Source organism: Moschus berezovskii, chromosome 21 (genome assembly GCF_049115385.1).
Source record: "Moschus berezovskii isolate FMDL1 chromosome 21, NW_MosBer_1.0, whole genome shotgun sequence".
In the NCBI taxonomy this organism is placed as follows: Eukaryota; Metazoa; Chordata; class Mammalia; order Artiodactyla; family Moschidae; genus Moschus; species Moschus berezovskii.
Window position 1 is genome coordinate 38,395,364 of NC_142480.1, and position 17,957 is coordinate 38,413,320.

Here is a 17,957-nt window from a genome sequence, read left to right on the forward strand (position 1 = left end):
ACTATATTTATTTGTTCATTGTATCTCCTGTACTAAAAGGTAAGCTTTATGAGAAAAAGAACATAGATTTTACTACTGAATCCTCAGTTCAGTTCAGTTCAGTCACTCAGTCGTGTCCGACTCTTTGCAATCCCAAGAACCACAGCATGCCAAGCCTCCCTGTTCATCACCAACTCCCAGAGTTCACTCAAACTCATGTCCATTGAGTCGGTGATGCCTTCCAGCCATCTCATTCTCTGTCATCTCCGTCTCCTCCCGCCCCCAATCCCTCCCAGCATCAGAGTCTTTTCCAGTGAGTCAACTCTTCGCATGAGGTAGCCAAAGTATGGGAGTTTCAGCTTTAGCATCAGTCCTTCCAATGAACACCCAGGATTGATCCCTTTAGAATGGACTGGTTGGATCTCCTTGCAGTCCAAGGGACTCTCAAGAGTCTTCTCCAGCACCACAGTTCAAAAGCATCAATTCTTCGGCAGTCAGCTTTCTTCACAGTCCAACTCTCACATCCATACATGACCACGGGAAAAACCATAGCCTTGACTAGACGGACCTTTGTTGGCAAAGTAATGTCTCTGCTTTTTAATATGCTATCTAGGTTGGTTATAACTTTCCTTCCAAGGAGTAAGCGTCTTTTAATTTCATGGCTGCAATCAGCATCCACAGTGATTTTGGAGCCCCCAAAAATTAAGTCTGACAGTTTCCACTGTTTCCCCATCTATTTCCCATGAAGTGATGGGACCAGATACCATGATCTTTGTTTTCTGAATGTTGAGTTTCAAGCCAACCTTTTCACTCTCCTCTTTCACTTTCATCAAGAGGCTTTTGAGTTCCTCTTCACTCTCTGCCATAAGGGTGGTGTCATCTGCATATCTGAGGTTATTGATATTTCTCCTGGCAATCTTGATTCCAGCTTGTGCTTCTTCCAGCCCAGCGTTCCTCATGATGTACTCTGCATATAAGTGAAATAAGCAGGGTGACAATACACAACCTTGACGTACTCCTTTTCCTATTTGGAACCAGTCTGTTGTTCCATGTCCAGTTCTAACTGTTGCTTCCTGACCTGCATACAGGTTTCTCAAGAGGCAAGTCAGGTGGTCTGGTATTCCCATCTCTTTCAGAATGTTCAACAGTTTCTTGTGATCCACACAGTCAAAGGCTTTGGCATAGTCAGTGAAGCAGAAATAGATGTTTTTCTGGAACTCTCTTGCTTTCTCCATGATCCAGCAGATGTTGAATCCTAGTGCCTATAAAAGTGCTTGCCACAAAATAGGTCCTTGAAATATTTGTTGAAGAAATGAATTATGAATGAATAGGCCCATTGTGGTAGGCAGAATAATGCCCCTCCAGAATATTCTACCCCAAAGCAAAATACACATTCTTCTCAAGTGAACATGTGACACTTTCCTAGGTAGAATACATGTCAGGCCACTAATTAAGTCTCAGTAGACTAGACATCTAGGAAAGTTATGACCAACCTAGATAGCATATTAAAAGCAGAGACATTACTTTGCCAGCACAGGTCCGTCTAGTCAAGGCTATGGTTTTTCCCGTGGTCATGTATGGATGTGAGAGTCGGACTGTGAAGAAAGCTGATCACCGAAGAATTGATGCTTTTAAACTATGGTGCTGGAGAAGACTCTTGAGAGTCCCTTGGACTGCAAGGAGATCCAACCAGTCCATTCTAAAGGGATCAATCCTGGGTGTTCATTGGAAGGACTGATGCTGAAGCTGAAACTCCAATACTTTGGCCACCTCATGCGTCGAGTTGACTCACTGGAAAATAGCCTGATGCTAGGAAGAATTGGGGGTGGGAGGAGACTGGGACGACAGAGAATGAGATGGCTGGATGGCATCACCGACTCGATGGACATGAGTTTGAGTGAACTCCGGGAATTGGTGATGGACAGGGAGGCCTGGGGTGCTGTGATTCATGGGGTTGCAAAGAGTCGGACACGACTGAGCGACTGAACTGAACTGAACTGAACTGAGACTAGACATCATACAAAATCTCTTCTCTGACCATAAGAGTGTGAAGAAATCAATAATAGAAATAATACTAGAAGACTCACAGATTTGTAGAAATTAAACAAAACACTCATAAACAACAAATGGTTTAAGGAATAAATCACAAAGGAGCTTTGAAAATACTTAAGAGAGGAATGAAAACAAAAACACAACATATCAAAACTTAGAACCTAAAGCAACTGACAAAATGGCAATAGAGTGGCTGAATGGATACAAACATAAAACCCACATATATACGGTTTACAAGAAACTCACTTCAGTTCTAAAAATACACACAGAGTGTAAGTGATAAGTTGGATAAAGGTCTTCCATGCAAATGGAAATCAAAAAATAAAGGAGGTAGAAATACTCATATCAAACAAAAGAGACTTTAAAACAGACTGTAATAAGAGACAGAGGAATATTACACTGATCAAGGATCAACCCAAGAAGATATAACAATTGTAAGTATATATGCACCAACATAGTAGCTCCTAAATACATAAAGCAAATATTAAAAAACATAAAAGGGGGGATTCCCTGCTGGTCCATTGACTAAGAATTCACCTGCCAGGACAGAGGACATAGGTTCGATCCCTGGTCTGAGAAGATCCCACATGCCATGAGCACCTAAGCCCATGACCCACAACACTGAGCCTGTGTGCCACAACTACTGAAGCCCGCACACCCTAGAGCCCATGCTGCACAACAAGAGAAAAAGGCACCACAATGAGAAGCCCATTCATCGCAACTGGAGAAATCCCTGTGCAGCGATGAAGGCCCAGAGCAGCCAAACATTTTAAAATAAATAAAAATTAAAGACATATAGGGAGAAACTGACAATACCACAATAATAGTCGGAAACTTTAATATCCCACTTACATTGATGGACAGTTCATCCAGACCAAAAAAATCAATAAGGGACACAACTGAAGTGACTTAGCAGCAGCAGCCTTAAATGACAGATAGACCATATGGACTTAACAGCTATATTTAAGAGTCCACCCAAAAGCAGCAGAGTACACATTCTTTTAACGTGCACATGGAACATTCTCCAGGATAGATTGCCTCCTAGGCCATAAAATGAAAGTGAAAGTGAAGTTGCTCAGTTGTGTCCGACTCTTTGCGATTGTGTGGACTGTGCCCTACCAGGCTCATCCGTCCATGGGATTCTAAGTCTCATTAAATTTAATAAAATTGAAATCATATCAAGCATCTTTTCCAACCACAACTCCATGAAACTAGAAATCAGTTACAAGAAAATAACTGCAAAAGTTATAAACTGGTAAGGCCAAACAATGTGCTACAAAACTGCCAGTTACAGTAAGCAGAAACATTATGTCACTGCTACAAAAACAGACACATCTCAATGAAACAAAAATCAACCCACGCACTTCTGGTCAATTAATCTATGATAAAAGAACAAGAATATTCAAGGGTGAGGAAACAGTCTCTTAAATAAGTGGTGTGGTGAAAACTGGACAGCTGCATGTTAAAGAATGAAATTAGAGCAGTTTTTCACATAATATGCAAAAAACTCAAAATGGATTAAAGACCTGTTCTAAATGTGAAACCCAAAACCATCAAATTCCTAGAAGAAAACAAGCAGAATACTCTGACATAATTCCAATATATTGGGGATCTGACTCCTGAGGCAAAGAAAATGAAAACAAAAATAATCAAATAAGATCTAATTAAACTTAAAAGCTTTTGCACAGCAATGGAAACCATTGACAAAATGAAAAGACGACCTTTTGAATGGGAGAAGAGTTTTGCAATTCATACGACAGATAAGGGGTTAATATCCAAAATATATAACTATCTCATACAACTAAATGTCAAAAAAAACAACCATATTAAAAAATGGACAGAAGATGTGAAAGGACATTTTTATTAAAGAAGAAATACAGATGGCCAACAAGCACATGAAAAGATTGTCAGCATTGCTAATCATCAGAGAAATGCAAATCAAAACCACAATAAAATGAAGCTAGAGCACATCTTCACAGCATACACAAAAATATACTCAAAATGTCATAAGAACTTTAAATATAAGACACAAAACCATAAAAGTCTTAGAAAAGAACATAAGCAAAACAGTCTCTGACATAAATCTTACCAGTGTTTTCTTAGGTCAGTCTCCCAAAGCATTAGAAATAAAAGCAAAAATAGACAGGTGGGACCTAATCAAACTTATAAGCTTTTGCACAGCAAAGGAAGCAATAAAACAAAACAGAAAGACATCCTGCAGACTGGCAGAAAATATTTGCAAATGATACAACCAACAAGGGCTCAATTGCCAAAATATGCAGACAGCTCCTGCAGTTCAGTAACAGAAAAACAGACAACCCAATCAAAAAATGGGCAGAAGACCTAAATAGACATGTCTCTAAAGACATACAGATGGCCAATAGGCACATGAAAAGATGCTCATCATCACTAATTATTAGAGAAATGCAAATCAAAACTACAGTGAGGTACCACCTCACACCAGTCAGAATGGCCATTATTTACAACTCTATAAATAATAAGTGCTGGAGAAGATATGGAGAAATGGGAATCCCCTTACACTGTTGGTGGGAATGTACACTGGCACAGCCACTACAAAAACAGTATGAAGGTTCCTCAAAAACCTAAAAGTAGACTTGCCATATGATCTAGCAGTCCCATTCCTGGGCATATACAGTACCCAGAAAAAACTATCATTTGAAAAGATTTATGCACCCCTGTATTCATAGCAGCACTGTTTACAATAGACAAGACATGGACACATCCTAAATGTCCATCAACAGATGAATGGATAAAGAAGATGTGGTGTATACACATGCACCTAGAAGCACGATACCTACCAAGATGAAATCACAAAGAAATAGAAAATCTGAATAGACGTGTAACTAGTAAGGAGATTGAATCAGTAATCAAAAGTCTCCAAAGGAAAATCCTGGACCTGGTGGCTTACCAAACATGTAAAGAACTAGCACCAGTCCTTCTCAAAATTTTCCAAAAAATTGAAGAGTAGAGATCTTTGTAACTTACTCTGTGAAGCCAGCATTATCCTGATTCCAAAACCAAAGACACAAAAGAGAAAATTCCAGATTGATATTCCTTTTGAACACTGATGTAAAAATCCTCAACAGAATGCTTCCACACCAAATTCAACAGCATGTTTAAAGGATTATACACCATGACCAAGTGGTGTTTGTTCCTAGAGTACAGTAATGGTTCCACACAGACACATCAATCAATTTAATAGATCGCATTAACAGAATGAAGGTGGGGGAAACATGGTCATCTCCGTCCATACAGAAAAACATTTGATAAATTTCAACACTCTTTCATGAAAAGAAGACAATATTCAACAAACTAGGAATCGTTTGTTGAAAGAAACTATCTCCACATCATACAAGCTTTTCCTCTAACATCAGGATAAGGCAAGAATGCCCATTTCTGCCACTTCTATTCAGCATAGTACTGGAAGTTTGAGCCAAAGCAATAAGGTGAGGAAAATAAATAAAAGGCATAGAAATTGGAAGGGAAGGAGTACAAAATTTCTGTTTGCAGATGATACGATCTTATATGTAGAAAACCCTAAAGATTCCACACACAAACCTGTTAAGACTAATTGAATTCAATAAGCAATACGAAACTCACAAGAATTAGTTGCGTTTCTATAACAGTGAGTAATCTGAAAAGGAAATTATGAAAATTCCATTTATAATAGCATCAAAAAGAATAAAATACTTAGGAATTAACCGAGAAGATGAAAGACTTGTGCAATGAAAGTACAAAAAATTACCAAAAGAAATTAAAGAAGGCATAAACTGGAAACACACCCCATGTTCATGGATTACAAAACTTAATATTGTGAAGATGTCCTTACTACACAAAGCAGTCTCTAGATTACTTGCAGTCTCTCTCAAAATCCCAAAGACTATCTTCAGCAGAAATAGAAAAGCCCATCCTTAAATTCATACGGAATCTCAAGGGACTCCACATAACCAAAACAGTTTTGAAAAAGAAGAACAAAGTGGGAGGACTCACACTTCCTGATTTCAAAATTTACTACAATGCTACAGTAACAAAATAGTGTGGTAATGGCATGAATACAGACATATGTAACAGTGGAATAGGATAGAGAGCCAAAACTTAAACCCTTGCACGTACAGTCAAATGATTTTTGACAAAGGTTCCAAAACCACTGAATAGAAAAGGACAATCTTTTAACTGAATATCCATAAGCAAAACAATGAAGCTGGACACTTACCTAACATCTTAATTTAAGATGGATCAGAGACCTAAATGTAAGATATGGATAAATGTAAGATATACCTAAATGTAAGATATGGATAAACACCTTGAAGAAAAGACAGGGCAAAAACTTCCTGACATTGGGTTTAGCAAGGATTTCTTTGGATATGAGACCAGATGCACAGGCAATAAAAGAAAAAGTAGACAAATTGGATTGCATGACAATTTTTTGATTTGTGCATCAAAAGAATATCAATAGAGTAAGGAAGCAACCCAGAGAATGGAGGGAAATATTTGCAAGTCATATATCAGTTATGTGATATCTGATATCCAGAAACTATGGAAAACTCCTAAAACTCAACAGCAGCAAAATAACCACATTTTTTAAATGGGCAAAGAACTTGAATAGAGATTTCTCCAAAGAAGTAGTACAAATTGGTCAATAAACATGTGAAAATATGCTCAACTTCTTTATAGGGAAATGCAAATCAAAACTACAATTAGGTATCACGTCACACCCATTGAAATGGCTACTGTTAAAAAAAAGTACCAAGTTTTGGTGAGGATATGGAGAAACTGAAACCCTTGTGCATCGTTGGTGGGAATGTAAAATGGTATAGCTGCTGTGGAAGATATTATGGCAGTTCCTTAAAAATTAAAAGTAGAATTACCATATGATTAAGGAATTCCACTTCTGTTTACATATCCAAAAGAACTGAAAACGGTTTTGAAGATATGTTTATACACCCAGGTTCATAGCAGCATTATTCACAATAGCTAAAATGGAAGCAACCCAAGTGTCCGTCAGTGGATGATTGATAAACGAAATATGATGTATACATATAATGGAATAATGTGCAGCCTTAAAAAGGAAGGAAATTCTACCATATGCACAGTGTGGATGAACCTTGAGAACATTATGCTAAGTAAAATAAGCCAGTCACAAAAAGACAAATAGTATGTAATGATTCCACTTATCTTACATACATAGAGATCAGAATTATGGACACAAAGTAGAATGGTGGTTGCCAGGGGGAGAAGGAATGAAGAGTTATTATTTCATGAGTCTAGAGTTTGTTTTACATAATGAATGAGTTATGGAGATGGTTGGTAGTGATGGTTGTATAACATTATGAATGTATGTAATACCGTTAAATTGTACACATAAAAACAGTTAAGATGGTAGACTTTATGTGTTATTTTGCCACAGTGGAAAAAAATTGGGGATGGGGGTAGATAATAGCTCTGCCAAAGGTATCTGTATCCTAATCCTCAGAACCTATAAATGTGTTATCTCACATGGCAGAAGGAATTTTGCAAAAATGATTAAGTTAAATATTTTGAGATAGAGAGTGTAGTCTTGATTACCCAGGTGGTCCCAGTGTAATCATACAGATCCTTATAAGTGAAAAGGAAGCAGGAAAGTCAGTGTTAAGAGAGGGATTTTAAGATTCTGTGCTGCTGGCTTTGAAAATGGAAGAAAGGGCCAGGAACCAAGGAATGCACTGTACTATAGAAGTTGTAAAAGGCAAGGAAAAAAATTCTCTCCTACAGCCTCCAAAAGGAACAAAGCTCTGGTAGCACTTTGATTTTAGCCTAGTGAGGCTTGTTTTGGATTTTTGACTCCCAGAATTTTAAGAGAATAAATTTGTGTTGTTTTTCAACAACTGCTTGCATGCATACCCGCGCAGTTGCTCAGTCTTGTCCAGCTCTTTGTGACTCCATGGATTGTAACCCACCAGGCTCCTCTGTCCACAGAATATTCCAGGCAAATATGCTGGAGTGGATTGCCATTTCCTACTCCATGGGATCTTCCCGACCCAGGAATCGAACTCAGGTCTCCTGTATTGGCAGGCTGATTCTTTACCCCTGCGCCACCTGGGAAACCCTTTGAACAACTAGTTTGTGGTAATTTATTCCAGCAGCGATAGGAAACTGAGCCATATACCTGCCCCATTAGACTTGTTCTTCAGTCACTAAGTCGTGTCCTACTCTTTGCAACCCCATGGACTGCTGCATGCCAGGCTTCCTTGTCCTCTGCTCTTTCCCAGAGTTTGCTTAAGTTCATGTCCATTGAGTCGATGATGCTATCTTACCATCTTATCCTCTGTCACCCTCTTCTTTTGCCTTCAATCTTTCCCAGCATCAGGGTCTCTTCCAGTGAGTTGGCTTGTCGCATTAGGTGGCCAAAATAGTGGCCAAAGTATTGGAGCTTCAGCTTCAGCATTAGTCCTTCCAGTAAGTATTCAGGGTTGATTTCCTTTAGGATTGACTGGTTTGATCTCCATGATGTCCAAGGGACTCGCGAGAGTCTTCTTAAGCACCATAGTTTGAAAGCATCACTTCTTTGGTGCTAGGCCTTCTTTATAGTCCAACTCTCACATCTGTACGTGACTATTGGAAAAACCGTAGCTTTGACTATTTGGACCTTTGTCAGCAAAGTGATATCTTTGCTTTTTAATATGCTGTCTAGGTTTGTCATAACTTTCTTTCCAAGGAGCAAGCATCTTTTAATTTCATGGCTTCAGTCACCATCCACAGTGATTTTGGAGTTCAAGAAAATAAAATCTGTCACTGTTTCCACTGTTTCCCCTTCTATTTTCTATGAAGTGATGGGACCAGGTTCTATGATCTTATTTTCCTGAATGTTGTGTTTTAAGCCAGCTTTTTCACTCTTCTCTTCCGCCTTCATCAAGAGGCTTTTTCGTTCCTCTTTACTTTCTGCCATTTGAGTGGTATCATCTGTATATTTGAGTTTGTTGATGTTTCTCCCGGAAATCTTGATTCCAGCTTGTGAGTCATCCAGCCTCGCGTTTCACATGATGTACTCTGCATATAAATTAAAAATAAGCAGAGTGACAGTATACAGCCTTGACGTACTCCTTTCCCAATTTTGAACCAGTCAGTTCTTCCATATAAGGTTCTAACTGTTGCTTCTTGACCTGCATACATGTTTTACAGGAGACAGGTGAGATGATCTTGTATTCTCATCTTTCAGAATTTTGCACAGTTTGTTGTGATCTATACAAAGTCTTTTGTGTAGTCATTGAAGCAGAAGTAGATGTGTTTCTGGAATTCCCTTGCTTTCTCTATGATCCAAAGGATGTTAGCAATCTGCTGTCTTTCTTCTGCCTTTCCTAAACCCAACTTTTACATCTAGAAGTTCTTAGTTCACATACTGCTTAAGCCTAGCTTGAAGTATTTTGAACATAACCTTGTTAGCGTATGAAATGAGCATAGTTGCATGGTAGTTTGTGCATTCTTTGGCACTGCCCTTCTTTGGGATTGGAATGAAAACTGACCTTTTCCAGTTCTGTGGCCACTGCTGAGTTTTCCAAATTTGCTGACATATTGAGTGACATAGGGGGTAGTATGACAAGGCGCCTGTTAGACTATAACCTTCTGCAAGGCAAGGGCCTGGTCTTCCTTGACTGCAGCACAGGTGGTCATTGTTCCTGGAGCACAGGTACTTTGGCTTTTTAAGCAAAGGGTATATGACAGATAATCATGTCCCTTTTGCTCACCACAGAGTCTGACGAATGATGATGTTCCTGGATACAGGTCCTCTTTCTCAGACTACCCCAGTACATAAGAGCCCACAGCTGCAGTACCTCTCGGAGAAATAATTCACTTCTCTTTGAACAGTGAAGTTAACATTCATCATTGGGTGGGACAGTGACTTAACTCCATCCACCCCAAGCCCTATGCAAACCTTTGGGCAGAGTGCTCTGGGTTCAGAGACTAAAATGGGAGGTCCTAACAAGATACCTCAGGGATTCTAGACCTATAGAAAGGAGCAAAGGCCAAATCTCAGAAGCTCAGAGAGCTGTCTAGAAGATCACCAACACTGAAGGGGCGTCAGGGTGGTTGTTCAGTTCAGTTCAGTTCAGTCGCTCAGTCGTGTCCGACTCTTTGCGACCCCGTGAATCACAGCACGCCAGGCCTCCATGTCCATCATCAACTCCCGGCATTCACTCAAACTCATGTCCATCGAGTCGGTGATACCATCCAGCCATCTCATTCTCTGTCGTCCCCGTCTCCTCCCACCCCCAATCCCTCCTAACCTGGGACCAGGGATACAAGAACCAAGATACCAGCAAGCCAAGAACAAGTGGGGAAGAGGGGGTTATAGTGACTGTGACTCTAACAGCTGCCTTTTTGGGCCAAATAGGACCTAATATACATAGTGGTTTAAAATCTCAAAAGATGGAATGGCTGGCACTTGATACATACCCACACAAATTACTGCTTTTTTTTGGCTTCCCTGGTGGCTCAGAGGTTAAAACATCTGCCTACAATGTGGGAGACCTGGGTTCGATTCCTGGATCGGGAAGATCCCCTGGAGAAGGAAATGGCAACCCACTCCAATATTCTTGCCTGGAGAATCCCATGGACGGAGGACCCTAGGGGCTACAGTCCATGGGGTCACAAAGAGTAAGACACGACTGAGCGACTTCACTTACTTACTTCCTTGTACTCTCCTTTAAGGCAGAATAGGGTTTTCAAGAACTGTGCAGGAGTACTGATGGCCCAGTTATAGTTTTTCCTAATTGAATGTAACTTTTAATGAACAGAAATGAATATACCTAATTTTAGAGACCAAACAGAAACACTTTAAAATCCAGTAAAATTGAGAAGATCTTAGGGTGTAACATGTAAAATTTCAGATCTGATTTTTCATATCTTCCATGTATTTTGAAAAGAAAACTTTATAACCTGTGCCTGATATGAATAAGGCCTTTTACTTTTTTATTATAAACATTTAGGCTTAAAGTGATTATAGCTGACATTTAAGACCAACAGGAGCCAGTGGCCTGTTCATGGACAAATTATCTGTATTTCAGACTAAATCAAAAGTAAACATTCTCTAAAGTCCTTTCAGGTCTACATTTGTCCTGTGGAAGTCAAATGAAGTCAACAGCCCTCTCTCTCCCCTCCACTCTGTATATTCTGTAGTTTCACTTTGAAATGAATCATCCTTTCCACAAAGCAATATTATATACATTTTGAACCATTTCCACATCTGAGTTCTTGAATGCTAATTTAATTGATTTTTCTGAATCAGCATTTTTATTTCATCAGAAGAATATTGCAAAAGATCCTAAGTTATGTTGTTTTATAGTTTTGTGTTTTCCTAGTGGGGGTGGGGTGGGGTGGGGTGGGGAAGGGGTGGAGAGAAGAGAAACTACTGTGATCTTCACTTGCTGCCTTTTTAAAAAATTTATTCTTTTGAAGAAATAACAGCAGTGAAGTCATGTCATTTCATAAATGCTTGCAAAGATTAACTGTTACAAAGTGTTCTAAATGATAATGCTATATCCCTGAATATCTGCATTTGAATATGCTGATAATCAGGTTAAAAACCACATAGGCAGTAAGAGGGAGGTCACCATGCTGAATCACAGAGCAAGTCGCAGAAAAACTCTTGTCACCAGCCATGGTGTCACTCAGCTCCAAGCTTTTGAAAGCCTGTTAGAAATTAACTTTAGGGAGAAATGTCTTCTGACTTGTCATTGGTTCTAAAAGGCATTGGTTAAACAAACACAGACCCCTTTTTGGAATCTATATAATAAACTCAGGCACATTAATCTCCACTTGGAGAAATTAATCTCTACTCAGTCTTTAGTCAGGATCTGACCCCTAACTCTTAGGGCTACAATGGAAGGAAGGGCAAACTGAACTGACATTAGCTAACAGTTTGTGTAAAGGTTCAAATATATCTCTAAGCGAATAAATAACATTTCTTAACTTTTTGTTTTTATTGAGTCCCATAAGACAGAAAGTGTCTCCCTATGATGATACAGAATCACATTACAGTCTGTGTAATTTGTTTAACAGTGTTCAGTTTATCCCAAGATTTGATTTAAGAGAAGACATGGAGATAAAAGAAGAGGTCACCTATTTGGCCTGGATGTTTTGGTGTTTGGACAAAGCACCGCCTTTAAAGGGTCAGAATTTTTGGTGGTACCCCTGCCTTTGCCACTGACAAATACTTATGACCTCAAACATCTCACTGAATCTCTGAGGGTCTCAGTTGTGTCATGAGTGCAATCAGGAGAACCGTACCTTCTCCACCAGCTGTGAAGAACTAGGAATGAGGCAGGGTGGAAGGTGTGAGTGTAGTTAGCAGGTCCTGTCATGCAGATGAGATGGTAGTGTTTCATAAGAGCTGCTTTCTTAAGAAGAGAACAAGTGTCAGTGCCACGCCACGTTCTCTTACTATGGTTATGAATACAACTCTGATGAAACTAGCACATCAGAATGAATAAAATAATCCCTTTAGGGATAAGTTATGGATTAGAAAACCAGACAAGATACTAGAAGCTTGTCAACCAGCACTTTCCAATTTGTAATAACTTAGTGGCATCTCTTCTGTGCTTCTGGGCAAGTTTACGAGATAAGCATAGATCTTCAGTGCCTCTTTCCCATTCTAGATTCCTGTTGAAAGGAACAATAGCAGTAGAAAAGGGAAGGTCAGGAGGAACCTGAGTTAGTGTTGAAAGTAGGGAAGGGCATCAACCTGTGACAGAAACATAAAGACATGTTATCCCATGAAGGACGGGGACTGACCCACTTGGAACAACACTGAGAGACCTGAGCATTTGCGCAGTGGGTAGGACACATGGCTGCCGTAGCTACCAACCTTCCATCTCCGATTCAGACCCTGGGGAGAAAAAGTGAGGCCTTCTTTCCAGGCATCTCAGCACAAAAATCTCCCTCCATTCCATTAGCTCTGACAGTGACATATGCCATCCCCAAACCTTGCTGAACCATCAGAGAAATAGAATGTACCCCTTACCTTAGACCTATTCACCCTTGAGCCAGAGTGAATAGGAAGGGGGCCCTACCTGAAGCATGTTGGCTGTGAGAAAGGGAGAGAAACCTGGATGTAGTTTCTAGGGGAAAAAGGGGTGAATGAATGCTTGCCAGACGCACTTACTTATTAAACTGTAGCCTCGTGGTCACTAGATACGTCATGTATACCTGAGTTCAAGAGTGAGACAGATTTAGCAAACCCTCACCGATGTAACGGACGTGAATTTGGGCAAACTCCAGGAGATGGTGAAGGACAGGGAGGCCTGGCGTGCTGCAGTCCGTGTGATCACAAGAGTCAGGCACAACTTGGCAACTGAACAACAACACTTCCCATTGACTTTAGGAATCATTTCCCATTACCGTTGCTTCTTGCTTATCCAGAGCATTGCCCACCATTGTTGCTAAGCTGACTCCAAGGTGGTTTGTATAAAGCTAATCCAGCACCAGCTTGTTCTTGGGAATCTGGCCCCTGCAACCTGTCCTTCCAGTGCTCCTCGATGACAGAACTGTGCCTTAAAAAGCAGTTGAAGTGTCTCCCTGTCACAGTACATCAGCACACTACTGGGTTTTTGAGGCCTCATGCTTTCCTGATAACTGCTTCCCCTGAGAAGACCCCCTTGTGTATCCAGAAAGCAAGCCGTGGTGTTCCTGACTTCCTTGTCTCAGCAGCTCTCATGGACTCTGTCCAGTTCCTGCAGACCTGGAGTCTAAACACAGTGGGGCTGCCCAGACTGCAAAGGGCCCAGGGGCAATACTGGCCTCAGCACTGGCCGCAGAATGCTCCCTTGCCACTGGTGCAGCAGCCTGGCCTCCCAGCTGGAGAAAAGGGCAGGCCAGGGCGGGGGAGGGCTGCCCTTATTCCTTAAGGTTTCTTGTTACCTCCCTACACAACTCACATGGTTTGCTTTTAACGGTCTGCTTGTCTTGTTCCATTTGACCTGTAAAAATGCTAACATCCTTTAAGTAGATTTCTCTTAAAGAGTTGAATGTTTCTTTGTCAGGTCGTACAGCATATTTGATGATAATCGCCAGGATCCCACAGGGCTGACAGCTGCTCTTCAGGCCACAGACCTGGCCGGAGTTCTACACATGCTCTACTGCGTCCTCTTCCATGGCACGATCTCTGACGCCAGCACTGCCAGTCCCAAGGAGAGTTACGCTCAGAACACAGTCCAGGTGGCCATCCAGAGTTTGCGCTTCTTCAACAGCTTCGCAGCTCTTGATCTGCCTGCTTTCCAGGTACCAGGAGTTGGTTAACCAACCGAGAGTTAATAATTTTATGTAGATATGATGAGAGGTTCTTCTCCTGGAGTGGAGCATCAGGAATAAGCTACAATAACGGGAATTACAGTACATGCTATTTATTAAGCTACTATATTCTGGGAACTGTATTAAGTGCTCTGCATATGCTTTCTTACTTATTCTCATGACTACCCTCCAAAATATTATTATACCCATTTTGCAGATGGGAAAGCTGACAGTTAAGTAATTTCCCAGGGTTACACATAGCTGAACCAGGACTGGTACCCATGGTTATATGAACCTCAGCCCATGCCACTCTGCTACTTACAAATTTCCTGTCTTGATTTCTTTAGAAAAACCATTATCATCCTATAAACATTTAAATATTAAGGAAAGTAATGGTTTCTTGTATAAACAGAACCAAAATTAGATTAAGTTGTTTTGATTGATGACTTTCTATGGATAATTTAACTGACTGGTGTCCAATGTAAAGTGCATGTATAGTTAAATGTGCAAACCCCTATAAATTAAGTTTTTATAGCTAAAGAAAGAAAAATTGCTTTGTGCTATAACACCAGACTGTCAGCTTAGAAACAGATTTTTTTTCATGTAGGAAATTTAATTTTCAAAAACACTGAACCTTTGGAACAGAGCAAGCCCCAAGGAGTAGACTTTCTCTTTCAGTTTATTAACTGTCAAGTGATTTCATTAAAAAAGGAACAAACTTGGCAGATGATGAACCCATAATTTAGATGAATTGCTTTGCTTAAAGGGAAAAAGGTTACAGAGATACAAATGTATGAAAAGTGTGGTCTTTGGCCATCACAAAATGGAAGAAACACTTCTTTTTGTAGCTAGTGACAAATGTGTAATTCTTGTTCTCTTGACAGCTGGAAATTATGAGTCAGTTGTACCACTGAATTCAGTATCTTTCAACTTTGTAGAGTTAGTTTATTCCTCCCAAGAACAGAAGCCTCTTCCTTGGGGTTATTGCTTTTCAGTTTTCAAAGCACTTAAACTAGCCTGAGGTGGTAACTACACAATATGTAAAGTTCCGAGACGTTACAGCTGCACCTTTAACCAGAGAAAATGCCAGTGGCTCTGGCCTCTGGGTTGAACATAACATTTGTGTTTTATGAAGACTCAACCCCACTCTGTTGAATCTGAAAACAGCTTGGAAATCAAGATATGCTCATTTTGTGTCCTCAGAATATAGAGACCAACAGGCAACCCATTGGCTAGATCCAACTAGAATGATTTCTTTTGTTACCAGGGATTGTGAAAAGCAATTAACAAATAAAAAGTATTCCTCAGTTTCTGGTTTTATGGGTCTTCTGACCAGGATTTATACTGCTGCAGGGGGCTCCACTTCATACATGAGCATTTCCATTAAGTGGGCCATTCCATAAGTCACTCTGCATGTCAGGGAGCCCCAGGTCCCTGCCCCACCCGCACACCTCCATGAGCTCACAGCCTGTGCAGCCTCACTCAGAAAGAGAACCACATAATTCCTTCCAGTTCTGCTCCTTAGGGGCCTTTAGGCACAATGGCCAATAGTGTAAGAAAAATAAAAAATCTATTTCTGGAGCTCTTCATGCCAAACTGAGATAAAAATGAAGATTTCTCCTCTCCAGCTCCTTGCCTCATCAAGCCCAAAATATGCCCCCTACTTGAACCACATTTGCTTCAACCGCAGGAAAGATACCAAGGTGACTTAGGAGTGTTCCAGCCATTCTTAGAGTGAAATGCCCACCTCCTGAGTGGAATGTCTTTTCTTGGCAGGTTCCCAACAGTTGTTTTGCTTCTTTCTCCTCTGTCCTTCCTGTTACTCCATATTTCTCTTAATTCTTCCCTGCTGTATCTTCTTTTCTTGATCTCTTTCCTGACTCCCCTGTCTCCTTTTATTTTAGTCAATTTTGCCATCACTATTTCTCATTCTCTCCCCAGACATTGTTTCGAGGTTCCCTTTTCCCCTTAACCATGGGCCAGGAAAGCCTGCAGGGGCCTTTCCTCTTGGCTGCCATCCTTTTGGTGCTTAGAGTCCAGCACGTGTTTTTCTCTGCTCTCATAAGTCGGGATGTGCAGGGACCCAGGTGCCTGGAATTGCTAGCCTCAGGGTCTTTAATGCATCTACCAATGATTACCTTATTGCGCCAGTTACTTTTATCCATTTGAGAAACAAACTTAGTGGGGTAAACAGCAACCTTTTTATCATGATCCTAGATTCTGTGGGTCCACAATTCCAGCAGGGCTTTTAACAGTGGGGGTGGCTTGTCACTACTCCACAATGTAGGGTTTCCGCTGAGGGGCTCGAATCCTGGGATGGAGAGTGTGGAGAGGAGGAACAGGTTGACTCAGATAGCTGGGAACTGAAATTAGCTGGAGGCTCCTTCATTCTCGTATTTTATGCCCAGGAATCCTCAAAGACCAGGTTCACAGGACTGCTCGCCACAGACTCTACATATGGCTTCGCTGTGTGACTTGGGCTTCTCAGAACATCATTGTGTCTGTGTTCTCAGTAGGAGTGTCCTGAGAGGAAGCTTCTGGAGAACATGTGCTCCCCAAGGACCAGACAGAAGCTGTATGGCTTTTTATGACCTGGCCTCTGAAGTGGTATAGTTATATATCAGCCATACTCTATTGGTTACAGCTTTCCAGATTCAAGAAAAGACATAGGTCCCTTCTCTCAAAGGGAGGACTGACAAAGATGTACAGTCGTTTTCTTAACCAACCACTGTAGTCTGTTTAGCATGCTAAAGCAAAAACATCTTTCCACACAGACATTATTGATGTAGATAGACATCTGATCAAGCGTGCAGTGCTCAAGTAAATGTGATACCAATATACAATATTTGCATTGTAAAGCGATGGGTGAGTTTGGGAGAAAAGTATTTTTATGATAGATATGGTCAGAGAAGCTCATATTCTAGTTCATTAAACAACTTATTGTCAAAAGTGAGATTTTAGGAACTATGTTTATAATAAGCACAGGATCACTTCTCGGCCTTTTAGCTAAGATTAAGTACAACAAACACAGAAAAAGAGATTTTAGATATAATATGGGTCTGACCTCAGAAAAAATCTGGGAGACAATTTATGAATTGCCTGGAAGGATCAATGGAACTGCAGAAAATTGAAATGAGATCAGTGGTCTGACCCTCTGAAAAGTTAGACAACGTGAGACATGTCAACAGGTTGAGTCCCAGTGCGTCACAGCCATGCATCTCTGTGGAGCTGCTACAGAGAAACATCCTCAGCAAGACCTCTGAGTCTGGAGTCAGACTGACCTGACTTTGCGCCATCACGCTATCAAGTTGTATGACCTTAGACAAGTCATATGAGTCCTTAAAATTCAGTTTCTTATTTTTAAAATAGAGATTAAAAACACTTACCTCACAAGCCTAAGGATTAAATGAAACTACATAAAAGCACTGTGCTAGCTAGCTTGCTCCTTAGAAGGAAAGCTATGACAAACCTAGACAGCCTATTAGTAAGCAGAGACATCACTTTGCTGACAAAGGTCCATATAGTCAAAGCTATGGTTTTTTCAGTAGTCACATATGGATGTGAGTCGTCGTTCAGTTGCTCAGTTGTGTCCGACTCTGCAACCCCATGGACTACAGCACGCCAGGCTTCCCTGTCCTTCACCA

The 17,957-nt window shown here is 40.6% G+C and overlaps 1 protein-coding gene across 4 annotated transcripts in view; it reads left to right on the forward strand.

The window, feature by feature from the left end:
• Positions 1–17,957, forward strand: part of SCAPER (S-phase cyclin A associated protein in the ER) — a 420,138-nt gene that overhangs the window by 368,678 nt on the left and 33,503 nt on the right. For 3 of the 4 annotated variants that reach the window (XM_055418057.2, XM_055418061.2, XM_055418058.2), the window contains exon 28: positions 14,067–14,304. In XM_055418057.2, the coding sequence (XP_055274032.1) occupies positions 14,067–14,304 (238 nt within the window). The remainder of the gene's footprint in view (positions 1–14,066; positions 14,305–17,957) is intronic. The other variant, XM_055418059.2, reaches the window with a different exon arrangement.